This window comes from Hyalella azteca, unplaced genomic scaffold (genome assembly GCF_000764305.2).
Source record: "Hyalella azteca isolate HAZT.00-mixed unplaced genomic scaffold, Hazt_2.0.2 contig2927, whole genome shotgun sequence".
In the NCBI taxonomy this organism is placed as follows: Eukaryota; Metazoa; Arthropoda; class Malacostraca; order Amphipoda; family Hyalellidae; genus Hyalella; species Hyalella azteca.
In genome coordinates this window covers 185,023-212,504 of record NW_025933184.1, presented here as the reverse complement: position 1 = coordinate 212,504, position 27,482 = coordinate 185,023, and the positions used below count along the sequence as shown (strand labels likewise).

General features: G+C 38.5%; 2 protein-coding genes across 2 annotated transcripts in view; one reads left to right on the top strand and one right to left on the bottom strand.

Moving 5' to 3' along the window:
• The first annotated feature begins 1,890 nt into the window (after window positions 1-1,890).
• On the top strand, window positions 1,891-14,650 carry LOC108677431 (ammonium transporter Rh type A-like). The gene is given in 9 exon segments (XM_018165650.2): window positions 1,891-2,169; window positions 8,557-8,684; window positions 9,145-9,328; window positions 9,716-9,866; window positions 10,643-10,784; window positions 12,006-12,169; window positions 12,988-13,129; window positions 13,217-13,513; window positions 13,834-14,650. Coding segments are annotated over 9 exon segments (1,434 nt in total). The 5' UTR covers window positions 1,891-2,083; the 3' UTR covers window positions 13,974-14,650.
• A 368-nt stretch (window positions 14,651-15,018) lies between these two features.
• LOC108677430 overlaps window positions 15,019-27,482 on the bottom strand; it is a 63,879-nt gene continuing 51,415 nt past the window's right edge. The window contains exons 11-21 of the mRNA XM_047885734.1: window positions 26,757-26,876; window positions 25,333-25,510; window positions 24,833-25,084; window positions 23,841-24,653; window positions 22,769-23,347; window positions 21,928-22,107; window positions 21,732-21,881; window positions 20,804-21,013; window positions 19,729-20,124; window positions 19,191-19,406; window positions 15,019-17,872 (exon numbers count right to left, since the gene is read on the bottom strand). Of these exons, the coding sequence (XP_047741690.1) occupies window positions 17,657-17,872; window positions 19,191-19,406; window positions 19,729-20,124; window positions 20,804-21,013; window positions 21,732-21,881; window positions 21,928-22,107; window positions 22,769-23,347; window positions 23,841-24,653; window positions 24,833-25,084; window positions 25,333-25,510; window positions 26,757-26,876 (3,310 nt within the window). The 3' untranslated portion in view covers window positions 15,019-17,656. The remainder of the gene's footprint in view (window positions 17,873-19,190; window positions 19,407-19,728; window positions 20,125-20,803; window positions 21,014-21,731; window positions 21,882-21,927; window positions 22,108-22,768; window positions 23,348-23,840; window positions 24,654-24,832; window positions 25,085-25,332; window positions 25,511-26,756; window positions 26,877-27,482) is intronic.

Here is a 27,482-nt window from a genome sequence, read left to right as displayed (position 1 = left end):
TAATACATTATGGAAAAATGTGTATTTAATGCCAAGTATTAACACAAAATATGCCAACAGGAAAGGAATAAAAAAATCTCCATTGCGTGTAATCTAAAACCTCTATTGCGTGAAACCTCTAAAAAATCTAGTGAAACCTCTATTGCGCGTAATGTAAAAAACTTCTACGGCGTGTAATAACCCCAAAAAAACAAGCCGAGCGAGTAAATGCTCAACATTCTATTTCTAATACTAAAATGTAACGCGTTTATTCCATAATTTTAGGAAAACTAGACAGAATAACACGCCGAGGCTCAATTTCAATAGATTTGTAATAGAAATTCAGAAGATCAGTATTAATAGTTTTGAAGCTTTGAGAATAAAATGCCTTACGGTATTTTAATAAATTTATCGTTATTTTCATGGCCATTCTTTGCTAATAAATTACAGGAAAATAATCATGGCATCTATTGCTGTCAATTGCTTTCTATAAAACCTAATGGTGGTTCAAAGTAACGTCTTGTTCAAACGCATCATAAACCTTTAATTTCATTGCGTGAACAAGAATTAATCTCGCAAGATACAGGGGGAAAAGGAAGACTTTCACTCTAGTCGCACAATCTGATCAATTTTCACTAATACAATCTTATCCGTCATCATATTAGGATTTCAGTCAGTGGATCAAATTTCTCATATACATTTTAATCCAGGTTTGGTGCAATTTTCCACGGAATAAATCATACATTAGGTTGGTTTATGGAAGAACCCATTCACATTTTGTCCGGTTGGTTATAATTTTTCAATTCATCGCTCGGCAAGGACAGCCTTCATGGGCACTGGGCATTGATTACATAGGTACCCCCGTCATAGGTACCCCGTACAGATCACGTCACACATGTAGGGCTGCTAACACGCATCTTCTGCAGAGCGGCCGTGAGCTTCCCGCCAACAACATCCTAGTGCCACGGCTATCCAGAAAAAATGTTTACTGTTTTTTTCGAACTACTCGAGCTAGAGTTCGTTATAAATATGAAACTATAACGGAAAGTGATCACTTTTGCATTTGCGCACTGGTTGTTCTGTTCGAGAGGTGAATCTAGTTTATGGTATAAATTTGTTTTAGAAATTTGATAGGCGACGTGTGAAAGAAAAAAAGCGATTTTCATCAAAGTATTCAAATTTTTAGCGAACTAAAATAGAGTTAGAGTTTGTGTACTCATCTGAAGAGGCCCATGACCGTTGCAAATTAAAATTATTTCCATATTATTTCCTAAAATTTCGAAAAAAATACCGTTTCGCATATCTGCATGGGGGTCTATTTCCTCTTTCGAAAGAACAACTTCTATAAACAAGACATAAATTTAATTTTTTAGTTAAATTTATTTAACATAAAGTATTTATTACATCAATTTCAAGAAATCGATTTATGTTTTGATCATACGAACTTTGCTGACTGAACTTCCGCACAACATTTTTTCAATGTACATACAAACTATTGGGATTCTTAGTTGGAATTTTTTCAAGTACAATATTAAGCATCAGACTTCTGTGACCTCGGCGTGATCGCGGTGTCTAATTTCCTTTCTTAAATAAAGAAAATTCTCATGTTAAACTGATATTAACACGATTAAACTTCACTTTCGTGAATTCACTTGAGTATCTCAGTTGAAAATGAATTACTGCACATTCCTTACTACGATACGATATGATTATACGATTATATACGATAAACATAAAATAAATCTTAAAAATATCGCAAGTAGAAATTCTAATTATATTGAACATGAAATTATGATTTAATAGTCCTTATATTTCCGTGAACTATAAGCATCTCCGTAGGAAAAGTGCGAAACTCGGAATATATTTGGGTATCGATCACTAACACGTTTAATGAATTCACTGTTTTTTTACAGGTTCGGAAAACGTTAGTTCTGAGCTTAGGAACTCAGAACCGAGTGTGTCTTGTTAAAGTTCTTAAATACTAAGGAACTTTTAGCGAATTCAGGAGCAACGGAAGCTATTCAAGGGATAATTCGTTTATTTCTCAAGTGCCTGAAATTAAACGTTATTTACACTGGCGCCTACTCAGTACAGTGTACGCAACATGCAGTTCCAGCATTTGCACAAGCACGCTCACCTCCTGCTCTTTCTTGAGATCACTTTCATAATACTCTTCGCTGTCTTCGTGAGGTAAGAGAAACTAAATTATCTGCATTCATTAATTACCTTAACCCGACCGAATTACCATTCGACCCTAAAGAAATAATTATTCGACCTATAATTACCCCCGAATTACCATTCAACCCATAATAAATTTGTAAAATATAAATTTAAAATCAGGCTGACATTTTATCGGGCTGTGATCGATATTCCGAACGGCTGTCTGAAAGTACGTCAATTTCCAAAGAAAATCCTCCCGTGCGTTATATTTTTATTGCTTATACCGATGTAAAAAAGATTCAGATTAAAGAATAAACTAATCCTGTATTTTATTTGCGTGGAAAACCGTAGATCAGATCTATCGATTACGAGAATCTATCTCATCGCTCAACGCAAGACCGAAATTCGTGATATGTGAAATTTGAATTTTTGACTTGCGTAAAAAGCATAAAAAGTCAGAACACGGCCCGGTCAAGATAGATGTAAATATCAAAATAAATAATCTCGCCCAGCTTTGGCTTCGGCAAAATTTGTAAGTATAAATAGCTGGATCGTGGTTGTTATATCTGAGTGGGCCTGAGACCAGAATTATACTAAACATTGCTCACTTAATACCGGCTCCAACCCATCATCACGTACGTAGGTTCGAACTAGTATCAACTAGTTTGTGCTAAGACCTAGGTACTTAAAGTGGCAATGAAGCGTCTCAAAAAATAATTCAGAACGAATAGTGGAAACTTTATGCGATTTACTTGAAAATTGCTAGAAATTATTTCTAACGGAAATATTTTCAGGTTCAAATAATTTAATAATTTCAAGCAGTTATCTTGGTAACAAGAAGCATTTTAATGGCTAAATGTGGCAAGCATACGCCTAAATTGGGCTCAGAAATTCGATTTTAAGAATCGAGACCTTTGTTCAAAGAAGAACTTCAACGACGAATTAGAAAACAAATCCTATTGGAATAAAAGCATGAAAACATAGCAACTGTTGAACACAATACTCATCACTGAGTTGAATCAAGTTGATAAAGCTCTTCCGTAGCCAAGCAACAGGCGCGGGGAAAGACCACTTGATTTATGACACAATGTCTTCTCGATCGAGTCGCGCGTGTGAGCCTTTTTTCCAAAACTCGAAGAAATGTACATTTAAAGTGAAATAGTATAGTGGATGAATCCTTTAAAACTGGAACGCTAAGTATAAATCACCGTCAAATCAACTAATTCGTTATCACTTTAACGTCTTATATACGTGTGCGTATACAAGACGCATATAAGAAAATGCTAAAAATACGAAACGTTCATATAAAATGCTACGTATATAAGAGCTACGTATAATACGTATATAAGAAAATGCTAAAAATATTCAGACTCAACGGGAACGGGCCGCTTATCAGATTTAAAACATCAACAGCATTTATGAAGATATCAATAATCAATGGCGCTCACAGCTTAGGGTACGCACACAGTGAAAGCAGGTTTGCCCGTGCGGGCAACCTGCTCCAACCTGCCACAAGAATGAACATATGATAATACTGTAAGGGTCACAGTGAAAACCTGTTCGAATAGGCCAGCGCCAGGCCTATTTATTTCAATTTCAGGCGTCAGCCTCGCAGCAGGTAACCAGCACGCTGGCAACCTGCTTTCACTAGCTGTGTGGGTACCCTTAGGTTGTAGTTGACCATGGAAGTAGTTCATCAATTGAATTTATCAAGATAAGAATAGATATTAATGGTACTGACCAGCCTTAGGTTTTAGTTGACCAGGGAAGTTGTTTATAAATTGATCTTATTAAGAACAGATAATAATGGTACTGACCAGTCATTGGTACTCACCAGCCTCAAGTTGTAGTTGAACATGGGAGTAGTTCATCGGTCATCGTATTGTAACCGTTGCAAATTCTGAAGCCAAACACTTCAAAATTCCTGACGTTGATCCCTGCACGAGAAGCGACACATATAGTAATCAACTTTGAATTCGAAAGCAAAAAAAACGCGAATCCAATCTACCTAATCTCACAAAAAAAATTCTCATAGCAAATTCAACAAAAGTTCAAAACATCAAAAATAGAAGTGTTAGCAATAGAAAAAATGTCAACATCACTGTAAAATTTTTGGCTAATGAAATAGAAGTTAACATTTTAGCCTGCTGACCAAAATATGTTGATTCAGTACAATAAAAAATTCAAATTTTTAACAATAATACAACTGTAACAAGCAGTAAAGTAGTCTAATTGGATCACACAAGTTCTTCCGACAACCTTGTGAAGCATGCGAATTGAATTTTCAACTAATTTTATGCTAAATCGTTCTCAGTTTGCAACAACCTGTTATCCGCGAAATTGAGTTAGCTTTATTTACATGCAATTGTCGTATCTCCTGAATTTGCTTAGCTTTGCCTAACAATAGCCCACTTCGAGTGGAGCAGCAGGTGTAGGTTAGTAATTGTTCATAAGCACGATAAATTAATTTTTTAATTATATTTATTTATAATAGCTTTATAAATGTGAGCTGAACATGGAATATTCATGAAGAAAAATCTTTCTTACCAGAAAGGCGTATCAATAAATAAACAAAGTTAGTGTAAGAAGAAGGCTTATTATAATTCATAACGACAATTGAGATAATTGATCCTATGCTGAATTGCAAGAATTAAGGCTTATTATATCGTAACGACAATTGAGATAATTGAAAATTTATCCTAATTATCAATATAGTGCAATGCTATTGATACACGATTTCATGGCGCTTTTTTTATAAAACTTTGTTGTCCATCTAGTAGCGAAATGATTTAATTTGCAGACACCAAATAAACAATTAGTGGGCATCATGCAGGGTAATAAAATATTCAAGTTTCTCGCATCTTCAAGATTCGAAGCATTCGAACCAAAAAAACAAATGCCGCATTGAGATTATTAAAATTAAGCATACCCAATTAGCTTTTATTGTAGCGCCGCGTGCACTTTTCAGAAGCCTGACAAAGACTCCTAACTTGCAATAATATTACGGTACGGTGTGAGTCAAGCGAAACATTAACAGTAGTAAATTATCATCGTTAAGGGTCGAGAGTAACAATGTGTTATATTTCGCACTTGTCACAGTCTAAGACAGCATACAATGCAATACAGGGCCTACTAACTCCATCGTAATTAAGGGAAACGAACTTCCATTAATCCATTATCACCGACAGCCTCCATGAAACACAATTCAAATTACTGCTATTTGGCGATAACTCACGGTTAACCAAAACTTAACAACCGTAACCAAACTCTGGTGAAGTTCGCGAGGTAATATCGTATACATCTTGACCATTTTCAAAGCTCGAGGAAAAGCAGTATTTATGGCTCGCTACACTTGGGGCTATACAATACGAAATACTAGAGTGAAGCAGTAATCCGAATCTGCAAAGGCCACTGCATAGCACATTCGAGTTTACTTAGTGTGTTGTAGTAATCTCACTCAGCTAATCAAGTAACCCAAAAATATGCCAAGGTTCACAACGAACGCAATTTGGGAAATCGGCTGCCGAATATAACCCCTGAATAAATCGTGCGGTCCTGTAAATATTATTAGCTGAATATAATTCTATCTGGAAGACGTCCAGCACTAACCAGTGACCGACGGCGTCACTCTACTGTCAGCTCACGCACTGCAAGATTAATGAAAGTATACATGAACCTAACTTGCATGCACACTGAGAGATGCTCTCCGAAATTTCGTAAAACCACGTTTTGAGGTTAAGATATCACGAATTATAATTATTAAAATCCGTAAATTAATGCAAGATATATGGTTTTCACAGAGGCAAAAATTCACCTAGAAATAAAAGCCTAACGAGAAAATTTGAACTCGCGACATTTTATATTTCACATTTTTTTTAGGTTCATTTGGTAACAAAATTTTGATGACCTGATAAAATCAGGAAGTCCCAATTTCTTGAAGCCCATGGACGCCTCACTCATTAATATAAAGTAGCAGACTAGCAGCCACTGCGATTTTCATTCTTTTTATCTCGCTTGAATTTCGAGGAGAAAAAGTGGGAAAGTATTCTCCTCCCGGTATCGAGGTCCGACGATATACTGTGCGACCGGCCTAAAATTCAACTCGATACCTAAAATTGCAAGTTAAATTGTAAAGTAAGTTCGAATGCAATTCATCTTTAACCTAAAAACAATTCATATCCTTTATTGGGAGGTTAGGCAATCGGCAGAACCATCAACTTTAACGACTAAATAATAAGAAAATTATCAAAAGAAATCTCTGAAATTATGTGAAAATGTGCTCCCTGGTGAGGGTTGGAACACCGGATTTGCATGCATTAACGGGAAATCGTAAATTCTAGTACACAGCACAAAATTGCAGAACAATTTCGGAATCTTTTTCATGAAATTTGAAAGGTATATATGAATTCTATATTTAAGAATTAGGTTGACTTACAAATTCACTCCCGTACCGTGAATTTAGTTCATGCTGCTTGAAATTTGTCACCATGGTTGAACTATACAACGTTGGCCCACGAGGATTTCCGACTTTCAGGTCAGCTCTCTTGTTACGTCACTGAGAGCAAGAAACGTAAACAATCTCGTCATTCCCATGACGAATAGGTTGACAGGTCTGATCACATTTTGGTGATTGGTTAATGTCCGTGATGTCACTGAGATCAGTGACGTCACAGGCGAACAACGAACTACATCCGCAAAAATGAGCTTCTCATGGGTCAATGGTTGTCACTTCCTGCAGTAGGCTATGCCGGCCTTGAGGCTTGCGGTCCGTAGATCAAACGCAATACTATGTCTATATGCACGCCTAACTACACGGTTTGCTCATCTCTTGCTTTCAGCAGCTAATTTCGCAACACAGCAGTTTTAGTACCAGGCTCACTCTTCTTAACGCGCTTGCCCAATGTATTTTTCTTTGCCCAGAGTACATTTTTCACTCAAGGAGACACACAGCAACCAGACTAGGGAAAAATAGCTTATGTTGGCTTACCGTGCATGGCGGTTGGCTGTAGAACTACGTAGAGACCAACGATCGTAGCACTGAACGCCTCTTTGAGACGTGAAATGTGTAGAAGTGAGCCTAGGTCAGTCTTGACTCTTGAAAGTCATTTCCACAACATCTAGTCGCTGAATAAATTCACAACACCTTGATTCTATTTCAGTTTTATCGCGAATTTGTGTATTCACCACTAAAACGATGTTAAAGTTATTAATCACTTTTAAGAACCCACTACACAGCGAGAGTTGAAATTTTCACATTAATTTGTCACACACTTTCACGCACAACTACCAAGTCTTGATCATTACTGACAACGGCGAGACGAATCCTGAAGAAATTCTTTTTCTGTATCGTCGTTCCATGAAAGATGTTTAAGAACCGGAACACCGCGTGAGAAGAGTAAACAGAACACAAGCGTTGTTGATCCACAACAAAGTTCGTTAGTTAGAGTTCAAATATAAAGTATCATTATTTCTTATGATTAAAAGATTGTTAGAGATCAAATATAAACAATCATTCTTTCATAAAAGAATCTTTCTACCCACATTTCTCGCATTTTCCTTGAGCAATAAGATTTTTTACAATACACGTAGATAATATATATTATATATACATCAATATATGTGTACAATACACGTAGATAATATATATGTATAATCAAACATAATTTCCGATAATAACAATCTGCGATACGATATCCTTATTGAAGAAATTGATTTCAACAAGCATTAACACGGAATTGCATTGTGTATCCCTCCTATTCAATCAATTCCTATTATTTCAATAAGCATCAAGTGTGTGAGCTAAAAATGGATGCACATTAAATGCTGCCTTGCTCTGATCATAGAGACGACTGCTTAGCAAGGTACCTATATGAATGCAAATGAGAAAACCGTTCCTATAACAATAGCTAATCATCCTCCTTCAAAAAGATTCACTACCATGCATGAATTAGAACGCCAATTAGATTACCTACTTCAACACAACTGCCTGTAATATTCCTTATTTCAGTAATTACTCGTCTGGCAAAGCAGCGCACTGAAATAATTGCAAGTAATTTGAATTAAGGATACCTTAAGTTCTTTATCATTTGAACATGATCCTTGAATATTTCATGTTTATGTTCGTTAATAATTTTATACTGTAATTGATTCTATGAATCATTGGATTATATTTGTTGAATTTTAACCAGACAAACGTCAGGATTTTGCGTGCCTAGCACGTGTCATGATTTTCTTGCTACACGTTCGCCGTTACATTTTTTAAATGGAGTTAATTAAAGAACTCCTTTGGATCTGCGGTTCGAATTTTCTGTAAGTATGCTTGCCACTGAGCGCCGAACCTAACCTCGCTTCTATTTAAGCATTCTTTTTTTTTTATTCATTTCATTCTAAATTAAAAGTTTATTTATCTTTCAACAGGTATGGTCCAGACGCTGATGCTAAGTATCATCCGTACAGTCCAGAATTGCACCGCAGTAATGACAGTCACATGGATGCTGAACATCATCCAGAAGCATCTGGTACAGCGCATCATCCTGTTTACGGATGTAAGGATCTGCCTCCATGAAATCTTTGCTATGCGGGAAGATTTGTGTTGAAATTCGAGCTCTGATTGTCATTTTCGCTACCTCGAGGGAACTTTTGCGTACAAGAAATCGAATAAGCCGTGAAATAATTTTCGTGCATGGTTTTTACGAGCATCGTTTAAACTTGGGATCCATGTTTTCTTGCAAAGCAAGAACTCACTATCATACACGTACTTCAAATAAAGGAAACCCTCCAACGGATTCTATTTGAATAAACATTTACACATTGAAATAGGCAGTCAAAAAACTATTTATTCCTCATTCATCAGCTTTCGAAACTTACACGCGAATGGCGTTGAAATATCGTCAATTACAAGTTAATTTCGTAGCAACAACGGTTAGTCAAAGTTAGCGACGTCAGAAGCCTGATGAGAAGGAATTTAATAAATAATTTCTCGTGTTAAATAATATGTTGTTTCAGTCTTCCAGGACGTGCACGTGATGATCTTCATCGGCTTCGGCTTCCTGATGACGTTCCTGAAGAAGTATGGCCTCAGTGCCGTGGGCCTCAACTTCATGGTGGCTGCCGTGGCCATCCAGTGGGCCATCCTCGTTAACGGTTTCTTCCACCTACACGACGGACTCATCTTCGTCGATATCAACTCGTACGGAATTCATTGTATTGTTGAGTGATATTTCTACATTCATTTAAATGGATGATTCTACCATGGTTTCATTTAGAATTTTAGATGAATGAAATTTATGGATATCAAAGCGTGACATAGCTTTTTTTTAGAGCTTTTCATTTTACTCATCACTTTTTATCAAGCATTTCCCAAAAAATAGGCGCGCCCCACTGTAAGGGAACGGTAAAATAAAAGTGGGACTTTGAAGATAATTAAAATGTTGAGAATATAGAACATTATTTGTATTGGAATATAGAATATTATGTGTATTGTGACGAAGTGTTTAGTGAGGCTCGAAAATCACTCGCTTGTTAATATTAAACACTATTTTAACGTTATTTAAATTGAAATTGTTCAATTTCGCAGTCTCATGAGTGCGGATTTCGTGGCTGCGACGGTCCTGATCAGCTTCGGGGCCCTGATAGGCAAGACGACGCCGACGCAGCTCATACTGCTCACCGTCATTGAGATCCCAATCTTCACGATCAATGAGGTCATTGGGAGGAAATATTTCGGAGTAAGTAAAAGTGTTTAACATTAACTAACTTTAACTTTGAACTTTAATTATTATAACTCCAATTTGTTCAATGTTGATTAAAACTTCTTGAAGAATTTTGATGTTAGACATCTGAAATGAGGTTATAAATTTTTGAATTGTAATTGGTGAGTTAGTTTGCTGAAATGGCTTTAGAACACAGATAGCAAACAATCATGCAATGTATGTGGAATTCTCGAAACCAACCAGATTTTATGTAAAATTAGAATTCTGTGTTCTTTTTACCATAATACTTTTTATTGCAACAACTTGAAAATATTTTTAAAACGAAATACTAGCAAAAGTCATCCTGATTTTAATATTCATGTAAATACGAAGGCAAATCTTGGTTGTCAATTTAGCGCATGCTCAAAGCTTGCCTACGCCGTGTACCAGTTTTGTGACATAAAATAATGTCTTTACCTGCTTTTACTTAATCCTAAATTGATTAATCTTAATTTTTCAGCGATAAAACTGCACTCTGATCCATAGTCATTTTCCTTATAAATTAGCATGAAGCTCAATTGTCTGCGTTGGCCATTCAAACTTGATTTAAGATCACTGACGTGATCTTAAATCGTTGAAGCTAAAGTTTGGACTCTTGTTTGATCCACATGATTTGCGTAACCGTCTAACAGCATGCAAATCGGAAGCACCATGACATTTTAATTAATGATTTAGCAATACTTACCGCGTAATTAATGATGATATATATAACCTTAACTAATCTCATAATCGCATCCCTTAACATCTCTAAGGCTGTCGACATGGGAGACTCGATGTTTGTACACGCGTTCGGCGCCTACTTCGGTCTCGCCGCCAGCCTCATGCTGGCTCGCGAGGACGTTTTCAGCGACAAGCAAGGCTGCAACAAAACCTCTAATGTCTTCTCCATGATTGGTGCGAGCCTAGGAATTATTTGTTCATCTGAATGCTGAGTCATGAATAAACCAGAATTTTATCAACAACAAGGCAGAAAAACTGTTACTGACTAGCGATGGGCAACGCAGTTGATGTTTATATAGGAAACGCGGGAAATTTCCTAAACTTGCTAATTCGATTTTTAGTTCAAATTATTATAATTATATTCTGGATAATCATCAAAATAGCCGATATTTAGGTATATCATTCTAGCAATTTAATGTGATTACAAACATAATTCTTAATACAAATTTAATGAAAGCAACACCTTTATGCGACTCATTCACATGAGGCACTTTAAAATACAGGCACAGCACTCATAATACACGACGTCGTACAGGCACAGCATTCATAATACACGACGTCGTACAGGCACAGCACTCATAATACACGACGTCGTACAGGCACAGTTGCTGTCTCTTATACACATCTAGATGTGTATAAGAGACAGCAGGTACAACTGCTACTAGACTACGGCCTCAGGTACAACTGCTACTAGACTACGGCCTCAGGTACAACTGCTGCTAGACTACGGCCTCAGGTACAACTGCTGCTAGACTATGGCCTCAGGTACAACTGCTGCTAGACTACGGCCTCCGGTGGGTACAACAATTGCAGATCTCGCCCAGCTACAACTTCTAAGTTCTACGATATATTTCCCTTTCAGAGATCTTCCTCTTTCAATTTGTCGAGATCGTTCCCGTTCAGTTTTTTATGAGATCTTCCGCTTTCACAGTTTGAATGAAATCTTCTCTTTTTCAGTTTATACGCAATTTTCCCTTTGACAGTTATTATGGGATCTTACCCTGTCACACTTTGTACGAGATCTTCCATTTTCACAGTTTTTATGAAATGTTTCCCTTTTTACTGTTTCTAAGGGATCTTACCCTCTCAGAGCTTTAATAAAATGTTTTCTATTTCCAAAGTTTTAATGACATGTAATATCCCGGTTTCACAGTTTGTACGAAATGTTCCCCCTGCGCGCCCCCCTCAATGGCACCCCGGAGTTCGCTGCACTCATAATACACGACGTCGTACAGACACAGCACTCATAATACACGACGTCGTACAGGCACAGCACTCATAATACATGACGTGGTACAGGCACAAAACTCATAATACACGACGTGGTACAGGCACAACACTCATAATACACGACGTGGTACAGGCACGGCACTCATAATACACGACGCTGTACAGGCACGGTATTCCTGTGGTTGTACTGGCCCTCTTTCAACGGTGGGGCGGCGACCGGAGACGACCAGCACCGAGCTGTGATCAACACATACCTCGCACTGGCTGCGTCCTGCATTGTGGCCTTCGCTGTGTCGTCTCTATCTGACCCTGACAAGAAGTTCGAGATGGTGAGTCTAATGAAGTTAAGTAAGAAACTTCAGGTAACACTGCTACAAATCTTGAAGATTTGCAGCCTCGGTAAGAAAACTTTAGGTAACACTGCTACTAATCAAAAAGATTTGCAGCTGCAGTAAGAAAACTTCAGGTAACACTGCTACAAATCATGAAGATTTGCAGCTTCAGTAAGAAAACTTCAGTTAACACTGCTACAAATCCTAAAGATTTTAAAATAAAAGGCCGCTAAAGCGAATACTATTTAAGGTAGGAGTTATTTAAGGACAGAGTACTTCTAGTAAAACTTTAGGAAATACTGCTGGAAGGCGCATTTTCTTCGGCATAACTCCTGGTGTAAGAAAAATTCTTATAACTCATATACAAATGATAGATCTAGAAAATAAATTTATAGCCGAACCTAATATAGTTGTCAAATGAAAAAATTCTTCACTGCATGATCGGTTATCTAAATAATGGAGCATGGAAATTGTTGCACGTGTTCCAGCGTTGACAAAATCGCTGGGTGTCTTGCTCGTAGGTATGGCGCTCGATGGAGAAAACAGAAAATTTTAAAATTAAATGCTGGAACTTCACAAAAAAAATTTGCACATTAATTCAAGAAAAATTAAAAAGATATCAAACCGAGCACTACAATTTAGCAGAATATGAAATTAAAGAAAAGTTCCCATGCTACATTATCTTTTAAGGATTAATGCAATTTTTCGCTTTTTCTTGAGGTTACGCCAGGAACTCGTTGCTCTGTTTGGAATCCATAAATAATTTCTACAAAGCGCAATCCTTTACTCTGAATAAACAAAGTTTTTGTGTTCAGGAACACATCCAGAACAGCACACTGGCGGGAGGTGTAGCCATTGGCACGTCGGCCGACATGATGGCACAGCCCTTCGGTGCCCTCATCATCGGCTCCATCGCCGGCATCGTCTCGGTCGTCGGATACCACCATCTTTCTGTTAGTGTCTGTAATTTTATTCATCAGCCACCACCATCTTTCTGTTAGTGTCTGTAATCTTATTTATCAGCCGCCACCATCTTTCTTTCAGTGCCTGTAATCTTATTTATCAGCCGCCACCATCTTTCTGTTGGCACCTGTAATCTTATTTATCAGCCGCCACCATCTTTCTGTTGGCACCTGTAATCTATATCCCGGTTTCACAGTTTGTACGAAATGTTCCCCCTGCGCGCCCCCCTCAATGGCACCCCGGAGTTCGCAAGACTCCAGCGCGCGATGCCCGACCTGGAGCCTGGCGACGGCCGCTCAGCGGCCATACAAGCGTCCTTCCAGCTCCTGGCGCTCGTGGTCACCCTTGTCATCAGCGTCGTGGGGGGACTAGTGACTGGTGCGTTTTAAATACCCATGTTGGAATGAGAATGCGTTTTTTAAGATTATAAGAGAGAATATTCCGGGATGTTGTTAAGAACTCGTGTATTAATTTTACTTGAATTAAAACGTTCATAATCTCCTAGTTATAGGGCTAGCTGGAAATTTTGAAGCGATGATGGCTCGCCACGCCACTATAACAATTTTTCGGACACGCATTTTTAAGCTAAAGTGAAACTAGCACAATTAACGTATCATTTAATCATTAATTTTACTAATAGTTCATATCTTGCATTTCACTATCCACAAACTTAAGTATGTTGTTCACATTCATCTCAGGTCTGATCTTGCGGTTGCCGATGCTGAATATTCTTGAAGCCGACGACCTCTTCGATGACGAACCCTTCTTTATAACCGAGCCAGAAGAAGAAGAGCACCGAACAGCTGCCCACCCGGCGGTCAACAAAGTCGGACCCTGAATGTAGCGCTTCCTGGAACACATCAATTTTCATGCCAGCTGATAAATTGTCAAGCCTGCTGATCGACAGAAATAAGGGAAAAGAGAATTCAAAATTAGAAATTAGTTTCTAAGTTAGTGACGTATATAGTGCCTAAGAAATTTCAGGAAGCGAGTTTCAACAATGAAAAGCACGCAATTTGAAGTCTCGAATGAATGCACTCTCGCTATTAGGGGACTTCGAATGAATGCAATCAAAATTACGAGAACTAAAATTACAGTACGCTTTCTTGCAGCAAATTTTTTTCAGAATTAATTTTGGTCATCAGAGAGTTTTGCAGAGACGTTTTTATTCCTTGCCAAGCTTTTTAAGAAATCAAACAAACAAGGCTATTAAATAAGGCATATAACCATAATAATAAAAAATATTCGGCATGATACTTACAAAAATAGGCTTACACATTTCCTATTTGAACGTAGATTAAATTAATTGAAATTATAAGGATAAGAGATAAGAATTTATAAGTCTGAATATAATTTGAGCACAGAAATGTTTCGATAATTCACGAACGGCTTCGTAAAGTAAACCGTGAATCACAGTATAAAATAAGTCAAGTGTGTTAGGTGTGTCGGGTTAGTGAATGCTTCGGAATTTTGATTTGTCAGATATTTCGTGCTTAATTAAAATGATTAAATGGATGAAAAATGCCTTTGTTATGGGAGCTCAAACTTTATTTGCCTCAGAGCAAGAGTGATTGAAATGCTTTCATAGACTTAATTGCAAAATAATCTCGTGTGTTTCACATGGAATTTCAAATTACAAAAGAAAACCTTGTCATAAATGGAAGGGAGACTTTTGCATTTAAAACAAACGAATAAAAATCCCTAAAATTTAATAAACTTTTTAATCATAAGGAGTAAAAAAATAAAAAAAGTGCCTGAAACTATCTCAGAGAATGTATATAGCAATAACTCTAAAAGCCTGAATAATGTACAGAATGAAAGAGTCCATTGAAAATAAATGCAATAAATTCGAGACAGGATATACACAGGAAAAAAAAATTTCAAAATATTCTCATTTATAATACAATAATTGATAGAAAAAATAGAACACTTCAGTCTTACACTGAGAACGGTTTGCATAATCTCTTTTATTTAACATTAAAGTTGAACCCCAGTATTATTTTTGAGAAAGATACATTCAATTAGTCGATGATGTAAATTATATTTCAGACGACTCTAGTCGTTTTACTAACTCTGCACAGCCCAAAATTAAACTTTAATGGTAATTTTTTTCAACCCAAGATGTTTCAGGAAGTCAAAAAGAAAAACAGTACAATAAAACCAATCAAATGAACACGCTTAGTTAAACACAAAAAAATCACAATGAGTTCCACAATGGAACTAAAGAAGTAACCCTATTGATAAACAAGACAACACTAACGTATCAATGCAAGAACACTATCACAAAACTTGTTTTGAGCAAAGATCCCAGAAAAAAAAATAATAATAAAATAAAAATCTGGATGGTTAAAAACAGCGAGATGAGAGCAGTGAGCTGCGGGTTCGAGACAGAGGTAAACTGTGAACATTATACAATGTCTTGAATAGACGAAATTCCAATATGGCCTAATCCTCAATACACACTCACATTATTATATCACATGAGGTCAAATTAAAACAAATCCTTTGACAATAATAAACAAATTTTTATTTACAGCTCTATTTTCGTGTTACGAACAAAATGGCGTTCACGATTTGAAATTAAGGAACTAGAGCAAAAACAAAACGTCAATCAAATTTACAACAAAATGTTGCAACAATGATCGAAAATGGTTTGCAAATTTCAAAGAAGTAGAGATATTTGCCAGTGTAGATTTGCCCAAAGCAGTAGACCACTTTAGCAACAAGTTTATAAAGTTCTATACAGTTGACCCAACCTAGTTAACAAAGTGTATTCAATTTTTTTTTAATTAATTCAAAATTTCATAATTTTTCTATTGTTGATTGGATTTCCGTATTGAAATTAAACACAAAATTAGTATAGTAACTGGTAACTGACAATAATTTCGGTCTTATTTTAATTCAAACCCGTTCGAAAAATGCATCAACATTAAGTAAGAACTAAAGAGGAGATCTGTTTGCTCCATCCCTTTAAAACACGTAGTATAATAGGCATAATCAGAAGGAGCTTTTAAAACAAATTAGTTATGCTTGCAACTACACAATCCGTCTATTGACTCTATTCTGGTCTCAAGATTAAGTAGTGTATAAAATATTCATTATCATAGAGAACTCTTACAAAAAATAGGTAATGCTGGGAACTATAAAATCATTAAACTGAAAGACTGCGTCTGCTACCTTTAAACCGCAAGCAAACTCAGCGGAACTGATGGCACAAAATTTGTATGCAAGTGTTATTGAAAAAGTAAATTCTCTCTGAAGTACAGACAGTTGAGAACGTCGCACTTAGCGATTTGGGTTGAGGTCATACGAAAAATTATTGATTTTAAAAAATACGATAACGATGCTTCCAAAATACGATTGCAACCGAAAGGAAACGAAAGAAGAGACGGGTCCGATTTCATCCGTCAAATAGCAGGTAATTAGAACGAAACAACGCAGTTTCGGTTTTTAAAATAAACAAACTATATAACTCAGCCAAAACTTTTAAAATTTACACAAGGCAATTATTGTCCTTTATTCGCGAAGGAATGCGTACGTTATTATTTAGATTGCCGATAAAAGGCGAAAAATATGCATTTCTACTTCAACTGAATAAGGCATAGAACCTCTATACCAGAAGTAACATTGATTGAAAACGACTTGTCACAGATTAAATATTTAATAAATGGCAGAGATTTTAGAAATAAATTCGTATCGCTAATTGATATGACAAAGGTTTTCAAAACATAACACAAACGGGAAATTCTGCATGGTACACAAGATTCATAACATAAGAATTATACATGGTATGTGAACCTGACTATATGGAATGACACTTGATATACACGAATATATAAAAACAACAAACAACAAAGCCTCAAACTGATGAATCCAATAGCTGAGTAGCTCTCTGAATCCAAGTTAGAAATGTTGTGAACCAAATATAATGTTAATTTGATAATAGATTACAGGGAAACTGTTTCTTTAAATCAGGACATTGAACAGTAAATATTGGAAGGCCAGTAATAGATCTCTAACATTTATTTGTACACTGGAATATGTCAGGACATCGAAGGGAAAGTTTATTGTACACACCATTCACGATAATCTTTTGCTTTTGTTGGCAAGCGAATGGAAACTATAGGGAGAATACAAGCTCTTTAAAAAGAGAGTTCAGCATGTAATGTATATGCCATTTCATTGCACGATGGTGTGCGTAACACAGTTGACTGACCAACGAATTTCCCCTCAATCACTAGTATTTGACAGTCGTCTTAGACTAACCTATGAGATTGCCTTCAAATCAAAACTCCTACACAATATTTCCATAAGAAACATAAAAAAGCATTCAAACGAAAATAGTTCGTTGATTTCCATCAATTGAAACCACCTCAAATCGCTATTTCAATAACAAAATATTTCCATCATGCAAAAAAGTTACACCAGATATATTTTTCATACTCAAACATCAAATAGAAAGATGTGCATGGTTTACTTAGATGAAAATCACATTCAAAGAATCATTGCGAAGGCATTTCATCATCTCTCATCAGCGGACACGCACGCCCATCGGCCGAGCAGCTTCTCTTTCTTCTCTATTTTCTTGAGGTGGTAGGTGACACCGGGGCCTGCCTGGAACACCACGTCGTGTCTGCCGCCCTCGACCAGCGTCTGGCGGAGGGCGGCCACCGCCGGGTACGGGATGCTTCTTGTGTCCAGAAGAAGAGACGAGGCGCTCAGCTTGTCACGTAACGCCTGAGGAGCAATTCAGTTAGTGTGGATGTTTCAAATTGGAATTATTGCTGTGGTCGTAATTTATACGAGTTTATACGAGAGCCTGAGGTTTCAACATCGGATTAGAGCTATGGTCGGAAGCAATACGAGAGCCTAAGTTCTACGATGGATTTGCCTGAGGAGGAACTCAGTTAGGGTGGATATTTCAACATTGAATCATTGCTCAGGTCGGAAGCTATACGAGAGCCTTAGTTCTACGATGAATTCATCTGAAGAGCAATTCAGTTCGAGTGGATGTTTCAACATCGAATTATTGCTATGTTTTTAAGTTATACGAGAGACTTTGTTCTGCGATGGATTTGCTGAAGAGAAACTCAGTTCGGTGGGATGTATCAACATCGAATTATTGCTATAGTTGTAAGTTATACGAGAGCCTGAGTTCTACGATCGGTTAAAGTTCTATGGCTATCGTATATCTTACAATGGTCGTAAGTTATACGACGGTCGTGGGTTCTAAAAGAGCTCAGATTACAAGACCTGTTTTTACCACTCTTGTCAATACAGTATATTGTCTGGCCCATCCTGTATATATATATCACCCTGTCTATACACACACAAAGTATGTTGCCAACACCACGCTTGTCCACACAGACATACATACTGTGTTGATATAGTCTTTTTAGGAAATGACGTCAATCCTGAGCTCAACGGTCAAAGCTGTTGGCAAACTAATTTTATTTCGAACGAAATAAATGTCTTGGAGAAGTCGATAATGTAATACCTCAGTGCAGTCCAAAAGCACCGAGAACTAAAAATAATACCAAATCAAAGATCACCGGCCAAGAAAAACTATGTGAGAAATAAGCACCCATGCACTAGTCAGTGAACACGTAACAGCAGAGGGTACAAGGGGAAAAGTGAGTGTATAGTGAGGCACATTGGTTATTTATAAGAGAATGAGTAGGAAGCTACAATTAATTACCATTACTAGCAAACAAGTATTAAAAAATGTGAGCCCTGGCTGAATCAGGGCAAACAAAATGATTAATGGTTTCAGTAAATAATTAAAACTCAGGTACAAAATTTTATGCGTCGTACAGAACAAACAGTAAAAATAAAAATATAACTCAGTACTTACTACAGTGAGTGACAGAGAGCGCATTTTCTCGTCGACGAAAACTTGAGGTCACGGACGGACGGATGGACAGACGGGCAGACAGACGGACATGGCGCGCACAATAGTGCATTTTTTCCATAAATGAGAAAATGCGCTAAAAATGAACTAACCTATTAGGTAGAAATGCATCACTGAACAAACAGTCGAGAGAAATGAACTCACCTTGGCAAAGGCAGTGGCCTGGGCGGTCGTTAAAGCCATTCCACTGATGGAGAGGTGGACCAAGTGATGAAGGTTTGTGATGAGTGTTGAGAGGAGAAGATGTTCAGCCTCACCACAGCTACTGGCACCACGGCCTCCACCACGCACCACCACACCATTCACCACCACCTCTCGTAGGCCACTGGTTTTCAACGATCGTCCACACGCTTGCAAAACCTGACCAAAAAAAATACCTTAACACAAATGTTTTGTTTCAATTTCCTTAATGCTTGATCAATTTCCTTAATGCTTGACATGCTTCATCTAGGGGAAAATGTACATGCTCAACAAATATTCATTAAGGTAATGTATGCAATTATCAAAAATCATATTAACAACATGAGTTTCCCCGAAAAAATACGGAAGAACAAATGCTCAATATTCGAAAATTTCAAATAAAGTTTGAAGTGAAAACATTCATTAAGAAGCTTTTTTTTATCGAGGTTAAGGTAGAGATGTCCACTTTCAAGCTAAACAATGAGATGAAAACAAGTCTGACCTTAGAACAGTTCTCCAGCGAGAAGCTCCATCCGGTCATGTTAATCCTCTTGAGTGAGGGGAAGGAAGAAGCTATCATGGCAAAAAGGGCTTTGGTGTTGGCATCCTGCATCCCGGGACCTTGTGGGGACAGTGGGTCATGGTGGGGGGACATGGGGAGCGTGGCCCCCGTGGGAACATGAGGGGAATGATGTCTCAGAAGAGTGTTCGAGAGAGGGGAGTTGAGGGTATTAGAGAGGGGCGAGTTGAGAGTGTTGGAGAGGTCCGTGTTCAAGGAGTCACCCTTGGCCGTCGAAGACGACATCACTGCCAAGGAAAGGTCCAGTAGACGAGGTAGAGAACGCAGCAGAGGGATAAGGTATGGCCCTCGTACCACAAGGCTGCTGTTCACGTTCAACTGGAACAAAACACCAATATACTATTTGTACCTTAACTATTTTTATTAAATTACATTTGTTGCATTAGCTGAACACAATGGAACAGCAACCTCCATTTCAAAATAGACCACCATCTTCCATATCAGCCTTACATTACTGTGAAAAATCAAATCAGTAAGTAATATTCGTAAACTGAGCTGAATAGACACATAGACCACTGACTGTTGTAATATTCTTAGTATGTGGCGTTCAGTAATATACACAGTTATATGAAACCAAATGTGTACCGATTACAGCCTATTCCGTTGTAATGAAAAGCGAAAAAGAACAAGTGTTTCGAACTTGACGTAGTCCATTTATTTAACAGAAAAAGAAGTACGGACTTTGAAGTGACACATTTCATTGAAATCGTAAGACTGCCGTGTACCGACCAAGAATAGAAATCGCGCCCAGAGGTTAAAGTTCAGAGTACCAAGATTAGAGCAGAGAGGCGTGGGTTCGATCCCAGCTCTGTGCGCCAGTTTCTGGTCAGAATCGGCGAGGAGGCCGGGCGGTTTAAGCAAAGAAAATTTGAAACAATTATTTGCGATTTCGAGACCGCAACAAGCTGTGAATGTTCAGCTATGTTAAGAATCGGCGACAGGCCTACGGCCTAATAAACGCTGGAACCGCTATATATAAAAGATTTATTGTACCGACCTCGACGTGGTCCATGTTGAGGAATGCGATGGTATCGTTGGCAAGGGGCGGGACAGCATCAGTAAGAGTGCCCAGGAGGTCGTCCTGTCTACCGAGACGCGCCAAGGGTCCCTCAGGGACGGTGACGGAGACACGCACGCCTGCGAGCTCCAGGTGCTGAACTTGCGTCACTGACAGGAAGTACGCGAGCGCTGCCAGCGACCGTTCGTTCTGTGGACCAAAAATTAATATTATAATTATAATGATCTATGAATAATGAAATACCAAATTTATTAATAGAAGTCTAGTGAGTAATTTTTGTGCCCGAATAATCAATAATAATATACCGTAATTGTAATAATTATTATTTTTCTTGAATAATAAAATAGAACATTTATGATTAAAAAATTCAGTGAGTAGTTGATTTGAGAATCAGGTACTCACTCCTGCAGCTTTTACGTCCAGTTAATTGACCTTTAAATGTGCTGACACCATTCCAAACCATTTCTTTATGACATCATTCAAATACAAAAATGTTAAGACGAAAAACGCGTTAATCTAAGGTATGCTTGTATGACAGCTTACGACTGTAAAATAGAAATAGCATTTTTATTGTAACAAAAAATAAATGGTACGGAAGTTCTATTTATTGCCTTCACGGGATGCTTCAAATTAAGCAAAATTATTACAAGTAATAACATACAAACATTCTAATCAAAGCCAACACTATAAAACCCTACAAGACAACGAGCCTACTCAAAAACTAAAACCATTGTGAAAAAATTGATTGATTTAACCACTAACCAAATTTACATCGATTTTGGCATCAAAATAAATCCACTGCATCTTCATTGGTCAATATAATTCTAAGATTTTACCATGAAATAGTCCAAATTTTCAATGATTCTATGAGATTTTCAATAATTTTAATGAAAAAAAAAGTTTTCACCTCGAGCTGGAAGGTCCAGCCGCTGAGCACAAGGAACCTGAGCGGCGCACAGCGGCCGAGAGCTGCGAGCGCAACCTGCAGGGCAGCGTCACCCAGCAGCAGGTGCGGCGACGACAGGTCCAGTAGCTGTAGGCTGCTGCTGGACTGCAGGCAGACGCAGGTTATGAATACAGGTGCTACAACACAAAATTATTAGTCCTATGAGGACAGGGATGATCTCAGCCATCCTGCTGAGGCCCTCCATGTGCAAGGAAGTGAGGCACGTGGTGTAGCGAACGGTCTCCCCGAGGCAGACGAGGTCCTCCGCCCCGAGGGTACATTTACTCAGGTCCACCTGACACACTCGGCAGTCGGGGGCACGCAGCACCTGCAGAACCTGCAACCACAACAGATGCTTAGCTCCTTAGGCGATACTCAAATCACTAGTTTCCAAAATAAAACTTTAAGTTTTCCAAATAACACGTTGGGTTTCAAAATAAAGACGTCGGGCTTAGCAATTGACACTTATGATATCCAAAGCAACATGCGAGGTTTCCCAAGTAACGCTTGGGATTTAACAAGTAACACGTCAGGTTTACCCAGTAACCCTTCTAATTTCTCAATGAACATGTTGGATTTCCCAAGTAACACGTCAGGTTAACCAAGTAACCTTTCTAATTTCTCAAGTAGCACGTTGGGTTTGCAAAGGAATGTATCAGGATTACCAAGTAACCTTTCTAATTTCACAAGTAGCACGTTGGGTTTCCAAAGGAATGTGTAAGGATTACCAAGTAACCTTTCTAATTTCTCAAGTAGCACGTTGAGTTTCCCAAGTAATGTGTCAGGATTACCAAGTAACCTTTCTAATTTCACAAGTAGCACGTTGGGTTTCCAAAGGAATGTGTCAGGATTACCAAGTAACCCTTCTAATTTCTGAAGTAACACGTCGGGTTTTCCAAGAAACGCGTCAGGTTTAGCAAGTCACACTTTCTGTTTCCCAAGTAACATATATTGTACAATGTTAACATAAATTATAATGTAATACTAGTTGATCGCACCTCATGAAAGCCGTTGTCATGAAGCTCAGCGGAACACGCGGGAGGAGGGAAAGAAGTTTTCTGGATGAGCACCGACGATGTTTCGGTGGAACGTTTATCGCCTGCTACGTATCCGTTAAGCCGCGCCCTCCTAGGCAGCGACTGGTAAAACGACCGCGGTAAAGAATTAAAAACGGACCTTCGGTTGCCCTCGGCGTCCGTGAACGACCAAAACGCGAGGAGAGAAGGGCTGGGGGAATATAATATTGACGGTGGTCTTTGAGCCGTAGATTTACGATATCCACTTCTCGGGTTATCCCGTTGCAAGGTCGTGGATACAAGATCTGTAGAATTAAATTTCGCATGAGCAGGTTTTGGTGGCGCCTGAGTGGACGGCTTAGGCAAGGTCTTCGACTCGAGAGTTTTTGGAAGTTCGTTCTCATCCGTAGAAGACGATGCTGGTCGTACATCAGAATCCGCGGCTGAGACGCGCGATGGCTTTTGGACATCTGTCGTAAGTTTCTTGCCAAATTTCGCTTTGAAAGGATCTTCATCAGTGGACGGAGAAGGGGAATTACCACCTGTCAAGGAGGTTTCATTTTCATGTAAAAGTTACAATGCCCGATAAAATACTAAGAGCTCACTTGTATCAGTAAGATAACAATTAATTTCTGATGAGATTCAAACGCACGAACAGAATGAGCAAAACTTACGATTCCATCTTCGTGCGATAAAAATTATTTTAACTAGCAGAATGCATCTTATGGACATTAAAAATTAGATTTTAGAACAGCCAATTATTGTCAGATCTCATCTTTCAGATGTTAATGGTTATATTTCAGTTCAAGAAAATATTACACATTGTCAAATCGCCTTTCTAGACATACGTATTTTGTCCTTTTATTGGACAAAATTTTGTTCTTTTTGAAAAAAATTTAAATTGAGGTAAAAAGTCTGGACAGACCTGTTCAGCGTTGAGCTCGAGAGCGAATAGATATTAGCGGTTACATTTCAGTACAAAACAATTTTATACATTGTCAGGTCGCATTTTTGGACATTAAAATTAAAATTCAGGTAAAAAGTCAGGACACACCTGTTCAGCATTGAGCTCGAGAGCTAGCACCAGCCTGTTGAGGGAGGGCGAGAGGTCGGGCAGAGTATCACAGATCATCTCCACGACGGGATTTAACACCTCGATCGTCCGACGAGCTGACGACCGCGCTGCCTCGTCCACAACTTTTTTACTGGCGTGAGCGGAAAAATTATCGACGAGCGCGTTCTCGCACTCATCGTCTAGTAACGAAATGTTCTTAGACGTTTCCTCGTCACGCACGTCGTCATCAGACTCTTCTTCGATGAGCTTCTGTCCGATGTCGTTGCCCACTTGAGCGATGAGTTCACTCACGCTCATTTCCAGCTCGCTTATTCCAGCCTCGACGTCGTCAGTCGTAACGTCGTAAACGCTACGTCTCTTAGAACTACCGCTGCTACTGCTGCGGTCGACGCTACGCGCACGCAAAATAACCTTTGAATTTAGTTCTTCGTCAGGCTTTTCGTCTTTGGGTTCCGACGCTTCAGCCGCCGTTGGTTCTTTAGATCCATCATTAGAATCACAATTTTCATCATTTTTACAGACATCCTTATCACTAATATCACAAATTTCACCTGAAGTTTTTTCTTCGGCATTCGCCTCCGCCACCTCCACCTCTTTTTCTCCACTAACTTCTATAGTATGCGTCACTTCGAGAGGCTCAGTAACCACGGTCTTGTCTTCCTCCTTACCGGAAATTTTTTCTGAGATTTGGTCGCAAGCATCAAAATCTAAAACCGAAGTCACTTGCAACTCGAATCCTTCTAATCTTTTTTTCGTCAGAACGCTTCGCACGTAAGCCACCAACCGAGTTACCTGAAACAAAAATGTTCTTATATTCGAGAATCAAAGAACATTATCTTTAAAGTGTATCATGAAGGATGAGTCAAACAGCAAATAGATAAGACGAGCATCAAAAATAAACAAACCAAGGCAGTTAATAACAAAAAATACATTGCATATTACCGAAATAATAATTTAAAGACTGAACTCACTTCTGCCTCGCCGAAGTTTCCTCCCAAGACGCACGTGAGCTTCACGTTACGGACCGACTCATTGAACGCGAGGGACGTGAAGAACGCGTCTTGTCTGTCGGCGAGATGGCGGCTGTCGGCGTCGAGATCGACGAGGATCTCGAGAGTCTCGAGGGAACAGTCGGGCGAGTAGAGCAGGCGAGCCCAATCATCGAGATCAGGCGAGTAACTCTGGATCGTCACGTGGTCTCGATTGGACACGTGTTTGCATACCTGCACGTTAGAAGGGTTCTGATAAGATATGATATTCTGAACTCAAGGATGGCTGAGCACACGTTCAAGTTACTATAATTTTCACGTCTTTCGTCTTTAAATAAGTAAAAGTTACCACATTATCTATGTGAGCTTCATAAGATTGTGATTAGGAAAAGTGTTGCCAGATGACCGGCAGGTTACCAAGTTACTTCGGTAACGTTAACCTGCCCTTTTCTTACCAGATAACCAGAAGGTTACCAAGTTACCTCGATAACGTTCATTTGCCCTCTGCCGCTCTCCCTGAGGAGTCTGAGAACAAGGGATGGGGAGGCAGGATGTAGGGGCGCCATCTGGGCCAACATGTTGATGACGGTGTGGGCGTTGCGGCCCAGTAGCCCCACCAGCCACTGCACCACCAGCACTCCGCTGGGGCCTCCCGCGCTCCTGTCACGGAATCAAAGTTATTTATTTATTTATTGAAGTGGTTATCCCGATGGCTCGAGATAAAAGATCCACAAACTTATAGACTGAAGTAATAAAATTCTTGTTACTTCATTATACAAATAATATCGTAAATATATAGTATATTGCAATTATAATACTATATAATAATATAAATAGTTTGGTAGTAATATATAATTGCTATAGTACCATATTTCACTATATAAAGCATATAAATAAAAAATGCGAGTGCGATTTGTTCGAATGAATGAAACAGCCAAAAAAAGTTGCGTGCATATGCTGCTACTTTTAGGAGTATAATTAAAGCTAAACAGTCGTGAGACAAGTAACACGTATGAAAATCATATCGTGAATGTTCATAGTAGAAAGTAACAGACCCTAATCAATAGCTCAATTCAATTCATTGATACATTATTAATCTTGAACAGACTTGTTCATGATGTTAATTGTGCATCCATAGAAACAAGGCGCACGTCTAAGCGAGCGCGAGGATATGGCATTAAGCAAAAAAATGATCAGCAAAATCCCCCTACCAAAAAAAAAAATTTAAAAATATTCGGCCAAGTCCGCCAAATTTTTTTAAAATATTCGGCCAAGTCCCCCAAAAATTTATAAAATACTCGGCCAAATCCACCAAAAGTTTAAAAATATTCGGTCAAATACCATAAACTTTCGACTGAGATCTATGTCAACGGCAAACGTCACGCTTTACAGTTATTTCTTTCTGTAAATCCCAGAAAACTAAAATTTTCTACCAAATTTGGAATCCAATTAAATCCTGTTGACAAATTAAAACATATTTATAAACAATAATATATTCAAATTTCTAGGAATTGCACACACAAACTTGCAAACTATAACAAGTCAGTAATTTGTTATTTCGAACCTGAAAAATATATGGATACGAAAATTATTTTTTTGCAAAATGTATACATTTAAAAAAAAATTAAATTTTTTAAATCAGAATATTATTAACAAAACCAAACTCAACAAATGTTGATAATTTTCTCAACAAATGTTGATCATTTTCTCAACAAAGGTTGATACTTTTTTCAACAAAAAAAGATAGTGAAATTTACTAAAAACTTAAAAGCAAAGAAAACTCCACCAAAATTCGTAGTATCTTTAAAGAAAACGCTCTGCCGTATGGCAGGTTAGGTTAGGTTAGCCTATGTTATGTTAGGTTAGGTTAGGTTGAGTTAGCTATGCCGTATGTCTGGCAACTCACGGCGGCCCCGCGGCGGTGATGTTGACTTTGAGGGCGAGGGCGTCGAGCTCAGCCTGCAGCAGCGGCTCAGAGGTGATGAGTCCAGAGAGGTAATATGCAGCCATGAACTCCACCATGCAGCTGCACGCCATCACAACACATGTTAAGAGAGAGGTAATATGCGACCATGAACTCCACCATGCAGCTGCACGCCACAACACATGTTAAGAGAGAGGTAATATGCGTAATAGTATCAAGTAGCACTGGAATCAATAGAATAGTATCGAGTGACATTAGTATCAATAGTATAGTATCAGGGCAGCATTAGTATCAATAATATAGTGTTGAATAACATCAGTACCTATCAATATCGTATGCACGTCAATATATATTACCTTACCTGTACAAAGACCAATTAATATACACGCCTATACAGAAGCGTGTATGGACAGACGGATAGACGCGTTTCCACTAGTGTATAGTCCTGAACCTTGCCTGTGCGATTATGTATGGACCAGTGAATATTCAACCTGTGTATTAGCATGTGTCACACGTGCCTACACTCGTGTGTAGAAGTGTCTCACCTGTGTAGAGGCACGTGTCTCACCTGTGTAGAGGCACGTGTCTCACCTGTGTAGAGGCACGTGTCTCACCTGCGTAGAGGCACGTGTCTCACCTGTGTAGAGGCACGTATCTCACCTCCACAACACATGTTAAGAGAGAGGTAATATGCTGCCATGAACTCCA